The sequence below is a fragment of the Sinocyclocheilus rhinocerous genome, unplaced genomic scaffold (assembly GCF_001515625.1).
Source record: "Sinocyclocheilus rhinocerous isolate Xijiao unplaced genomic scaffold, SAMN03320098_v1.1 scaffold143, whole genome shotgun sequence".
Lineage (NCBI taxonomy): Eukaryota > Metazoa > Chordata > Actinopteri > Cypriniformes > Cyprinidae > Sinocyclocheilus > Sinocyclocheilus rhinocerous.
In genome coordinates this window covers 224,156-230,718 of record NW_015644616.1, presented here as the reverse complement: position 1 = coordinate 230,718, position 6,563 = coordinate 224,156, and the positions used below count along the sequence as shown (strand labels likewise).

The 6,563-nt window shown below is 36.4% G+C and overlaps 1 protein-coding gene across 1 annotated transcript in view; it reads right to left on the bottom strand.

The window, feature by feature from the left end:
• LOC107758406 (oxysterol-binding protein-related protein 7-like) overlaps nt 1-6,563 on the bottom strand; it is a 38,531-nt gene that overhangs the window by 7,966 nt on the left and 24,002 nt on the right. Inside the window, exon 4 of the mRNA XM_016576129.1 lies at nt 4,712-4,856. Within this exon, the coding sequence (XP_016431615.1) occupies nt 4,712-4,856 (145 nt within the window). The remainder of the gene's footprint in view (nt 1-4,711; nt 4,857-6,563) is intronic.

Below are 6,563 nucleotides of genomic sequence, written 5' to 3'. Positions count from 1 at the left end.
GATTACAATTACTTTTATTTTGTAATTAAATTACGTAATTCCGTTACATGTAACTAGTTACGCCCCAACACTGCGTGCACCTGATCACCTCCACAACAACACATCAGTTCTTACTCTACCTGATCTCCCGCCCAGCAGTGGTGAGCAGTTAGAGAGTGGGGTATATACCCACATTTGTAGTCTTTGTACTTGACCACTTGTCTGCTTACATGATGTATTTCCTGTATTTGGCCCAAGTGTTCAAGTGGGCATAAATTATCGGGTAATGAGAAGTTCTACATACACTTGTGATCACAAGTGTCTGTAGAACTTCTCATTACCCGATGAGACACACTTATAGTGTTGTAAAAATGCAAGTGCTTATTTTCATTTTCAATACTTTGCATTTAAAAATAAACTTCTGAATGTCTGTTCAGTAGTCTCTATAACAGATGAGATAATTTATTAATTGTGGTGCTTCTAATTAAGTGATAAAAAGCAGTTGCAAATGTTGTACAAAAACATACAAAGTGCTGCACGTTTTATTGGTGCACAGATGAGTGTTTTACTACCAGTATAACTTATTGATTATTTTCTATGTAGTGAACTACACTATATAGAAAGCTTTGCTGATCTGGGCTATCTGGGCTTCACCTGAGATTCAGAGCCAAATTAGAGGGGTAATAATGACTTCAGAAAGACACTGTTTTTACTGTTTTTACACAGAGATAGGTAGGTCTATTAGTAAAATCAGTAACACTTTACAATAAGGTTCATTAGTTAACTAATTTAGTTCACATCAACTAAGCATGAACAATACTTCTACAGCATTTATTAATCTTAGTTCTGTCATGACAACTCTCAGAGAGATTGCCATGGTAATGTACATGACAATGTTAATGTATTTGGTCTTGGCGGAATAGATCTGCTGCTGCTGCTGTGGCAGAGCAAGTACCGAGACTTGCTACTGCCAATACAGCCACAATATGCTGCTGTGAGCATGTAAGAAATATTGCTGCTGCAAATATAACATTCATGTATGCTATATAGGGGTTATTTCATGTATCACCTCGTAGCAGATGGTGGAGGGTTTCTGAAGCAAGCTGCAACTGCTACGGCAAGCACTAGTCATATATTTGAATGTTGAGCAGCGAGCTCATTGGCTACCGATACAGGAGAGAACCAATCAGCTGTGCAAAGGAAGTGAACGTCTGTGGCATATGGCGCGGCAGTCTGTGTAATAAGTCACTGAGGTCTTTAAGAGGCCTGTGTGATTAAGCTAGTTAGCAATATTTTTTTTTCTATTTTTTTTTTTTAATACTATGCAGTCACATGACCATTGTATAAATATATTATACAGCGTGGTATGTGTGTTGCCTTGTACAATGAAAGAAAACTGTAACAATGAATAAACACATGTTCCATATTTTTAGAACTACGAACTTGTTAAAAAGATTTGTTTTGTCTTTGGTCATGTCTTATCTTGCCTAGGGCACCAACTGAGCCAGGACAGCCAGTGGTGCCCCCTCACAAAAACAGGTGGATGACGCCGCTGGCAAGAAGTAAGCTAGTCGTAGACTGACTTCCCAGAAGAAAATAAATACTGTCGCTTGGTAAAACTTTCAAAACTTTGCTTGTTTGTTTGAGTGGTCCAACATGTCAGCTTATGGCTCAAATAATGGTTTGAAACTGGTGGCAGGACTTCCTGTTTGAACAAACATATGGCAGACAGATGTGGAGCAGAATTCCTGTGTAAATACGTAAAATGACTCTTACAAAATTGACTGCTTCAATTCAATGGAGCAATTTAAGAGCCAATTTCTATATAATTTTCACTGGAATGCGTGTGTTCTTCTAATACGGCCAATTGTAGCTCTGTTTGGTGCTGCTATTGGTGCAGAAATGACACACTCCACAAATACGTGTTGCTGAGCCAACTCAAAAACTAACATCTCACTTTGTATCTTTCTAAGAGGGATGCCGAGAAACCTGGAAAACTTGGTTCCAACTTCCAGGCGATGCCTGAATCTGCACTAGAGTTCAACTTCAAACTTTGGAAGTTCAGAGTCTCTGGGTATCAGCTGTAATTTTGAACCCTGAGTGAGCTCACTGCAGCAGTCTCCTCTGGCAGGGCTCCCATCTAAGATCAACCAATAGGGTCATTGCTGCACTCCATTGCTGTACTCATGTAATAAATTGCATTCGTCCATCACTTAAATGATGGGTGCACATAGGAATTGAATTCAGGGGAATTACATACTGTCCTACAGACTGTGGCGAGATCTTTCAAACCACAGCATAAATCAACATCATTATTGCTGCTTGGTTTCAGTTAATGGAATACAAATGGCATCTGCAGTGTGGTACCTTACTTTTGTATGAATTAGAGCATTTGTCTTTATATAAGGTAGTGGGGTTAACAATTTCCACAAAACAATTACTTACCTAAAACGAACTAGATCACTACTTTTAGCCAACAAACCTAAATAAGCCATCTGTTCGCTAACAAGTTGGACCAAAAACTTACATACATGGACATAACTGCATATGATGCAGCACTGTTGCAATATCTGATGTTGTGATGATGTTTTCTTTCCTAAATATACAATCATCTTATACAATCTCCGGATGAACTCTTAAGATGCTACTAGAGAAGAATTTTCTGTACTGAAAATGGGTAGTTCAACTCTCAGAACTCTCAGAGAGATTGCCATGGTAATGTACATGACAATGTTAATGTATTTGGTCTTGGCCTGCTGCTGCGCTGCTGCCAATACATCCACAACATGCTGCTGTGTGCATGTAAGAAATATTGCTGCTGCAAATATAACATTCATGTATGCTATATAGGGGTTATTTCATGTATCACCTCGTAGCAGATGGTGGAGGGTTTCTGAAGCAAGCTGCAACTGCTACGGCAAGCACTAGTCATATATTTGAATGTTGAGCAGCGAGCTCATTGGCTACCGATACAGGAGAGAACCAATCAGCTGTGCCAAGTGATAACGATGTCATTAGGTCAGATTGAGGTAGACCTATCGGACTGCGCCATCTACAGTTTCATGCCAGAACTCCGTATTTAATGTTAATTTCAACATTTACAGTACTAATGCATTATTAAAATCAAAAGTTTTGCTTGTTAACATTAGTTAATGCACTGTGAATTAACATGAACTAACAATGAACGACTGTATTTTCATTAACTGACAAAAACTAACAATGAACAATGTTTATTACGTTATTAATCTTTGTTAATGTTAGTTAATACATTAACTAATGGAACCTTATTATAAAGTTACCGTAAAATCTGTTGACTTTATTAATCTTTGTTGCAGAATGTGCCAGTGGTCAGGGAAAAAGGAAAAAAGGGGAAAACCCCTTCTTGTGTTTTGGTGTTGTTCTAATGCCTTTGTTTTTCAGACCACAAAAGGAGAAATAAAAAAAGCTTATGCTGGTCCATATGATGGCACTGAATAGCGACCAGCTTCAAGCTTTCACAAGAAAAAAAAAAAAAAGTCAAAAGTATCACAGATTGATCAAATGTATGGTTTACAAGTGTTCTGAAGGCACATAATAGGTTTGGTAACCCCCCCCCCCAGAAATGTAATTTATATTAATTTAGCAAACATTTCAATCTGTAATTATTTAGCAAAAAATCCCGACCTTGGCCGATCTGCTTTGAATGAGACTATTATAGCGCAGAAATCGAGATTATTTAATCTTGATTCAATCATTTGATTGAAACATTTTGAGAAATTAAAACAAAACGTGACTCACAGCTCCTAGAAATTTATGCACTACTTTATTCTCTAATGAATATCTCTGTTGTTGCAACAGCAAAGTAAGTTCTCACATTCACATTTGTCAACTGACAACCGGAACTCTAGTTCTTCACCTTGGAGAAGAAAGTAAACTTATTTACACTTATATACACAAACTTAAATGCTTTTGGGGGTTTTCTGAGTGTCGTGTTTTATGTTTTCCCCCCCCCCAGAAATGTAATTTATATTAATTTAGCAAACATTTCAATCTGTAATTATTTAGCAAAAAATCCCGACCTTGGCCGATCTGCTTTGAATGAGACTATTATAGCGCAGAAATCGAGATTATTTAATCTTGATTCAATCATTTGATTGAAACATTTTGAGAAATTAAAACAAAACGTGACTCACAGCTCCTAGAAATTTATGCACTACTTTATTCTCTAATGAATATCTCTGTTGTTGCAACAGCAAAGTAAGTTCTCACATTCACATTTGTCAACTGACAACCGGAATTCTAGTCTGGAGATATTCACCTTGGAGAAGAAAGTAAACTTATTTACACTTATATACACAAACTTAAATGCTTTTGGGGGTTTTCTGAGTGTCGTGTTTTATGTTTTGTTTAGATAAATCTAGATTACTCAAAGCTGTGCACTTGTGCACTTTGCTAATATGAACGTTCAGTCATGTACAACAGACCAACAGCCCAGGCCTACAACCAGATCCTATCAGATGCCCTCAGAACACTTATGGCACAAGTCGTATACGATTATTCTTTGATACTTTTACATTTTTCTGTTAACGCTTGAAGCTAGTCACTATTAACTTCCATGACATGGAGTGCAAGCTCCTTTTGTGGTCTGAAAAAGAAAGAAGGTCATACAGCATTAAAACATCACCAGGGTGAGTAAATAATGACTGAATATTTATAGTTTAAGTGAAGAAATACAAAAACAACTAAAACTCACTTTGACAAATGTGATCTTGCAGGTGCACTCATTGTTGTTGAGATTACGAATGACTATGTCACCGTAGTGCTCGAGCGATCTCTGTTGACTGAACACATTGTGGATGCAAGTGACTGCTTTATTCCACTCATAATGATCACCGTAGCTGAAGAGGAAAGAACAATCAGAAAAATTCATCAGATACACAGTGACCAGAATATTTTGTTCAATTTATGGAATATAGTACACAACTAGTTAATTAAAAAAATAACCAGTTTCCTTGGAATTCGACGATACAGATGTGGCCTTTGAGTGCTGCAGTTTGTAAAAGTGTGCATTTCTTACTTCGTCACATGTGATCATGGAGTGCCCAGCAGGCACGCTTCTTAGAATTTAAGTAAGTTTGTTGTGCTTCACTCAATCTCCACCTGGTGGCGCATGGAACAACGTTCAAGTCAAAGAGGCATGACAAAAGTCTAGAGTAGAGATCGACAGATAAATCGGTTTTCCCCATATTTAAGCCCATTTTCATTAACAGACATCGTTTTGTAATATCGGATACACCGTTTTGAGAATTGCGAGCAAGACCTCTGCATCTTGAGGAGAGATGAGTCAACAACTGTGTTTACAGGCAAAATAACTTGATTTGCTTTAATTGTTCTACTTTAACATATCATCCAATAATGCACAAATGAGATGTGTTACATAAATTGATATGTAGTTTAAGCTTGGCATTGAGAAATAGAGATAAACTCAAGGAGACTCATGCAATCCATAGACATGCCCAAAGATGTTACTTTACATGAGTTAAATAAGACAGTCTTAAACAAGTGCATGTTGGAAACAAAACAGCTTACTTTAACTCTCTCTGTTGTTTATGCAATATATTCTTGTAAAGCTGCCGTTTATGAGTCCCATTCACTCACTGGGTTGATGCTCAAGCATGTTGCAGTTCGGCCACTGTAAGTAGCTTTTAACAAGATCCACTCGCTCAAGACTCCCTAAATTACATTAACATGTACTAAACAATCTTTATTTCGTTAACAAGCATCCATGTACTATGTAAAGGCATAATTAAAAACTGCACTCTGTCAGCAAGTATTTCATAATCTAGACAGATGAAAATACTATTAATATTTCTGATAACATGCCAGTTAAGACAGACTCTGTATTTCCAATTACATATTCGCGGTTTTGTTCATCAATTTCCTCACAACTTACTCCAGCTGCTGGCTTTACACTTTAGCCTATTAAACATATAGTGTAGTTTTATACAGCAGATGCTGAACATTTTAAAACTGTAGTTTAAAATGAATGATTACATTTATGCAAATTTTATAGACTCCCCTGCCATTTATTTGTTCTCCATATCTCTATTTGTTCTCACATTTGACTTTGTAAATCCGTTTTGTGTATTGTTAATATATTATTGCTAGAATGCCACACTAAAGTAGCAAAGCTTTTCGTTTTTTTAAGGTGGTTTACAATGTTTTCTTTTTTTTTTTAATTTGCTAGAATTCTTTTTGTTCTTTATTTGTTACCTGTTTGTTTATCTGATCAAAGCTTTTATTTAACAAAGGCAATGACAGCGCCCCCTTTATTTCTTTCAATATCAGACCCCTTTATTTATTGACAGTGTTGGGCAAGTTACTTCCAAAATGTAATGCATTATATATTACTAGTTACTGTCTTTTGAAAGTAATTAGTTACATTACAATATTACTGTTTCTAAATTGTAATGTGTTACACTACTTTTGAGTTACTTTCACCAAAATATCCACAGAAGTATTATAAAATGCCAAAATGTAGTTTAATGCTGCTCATTCTACATCCAGTGGAGGGTAATGTGGTAGGTCTATATAGCATAAAATAT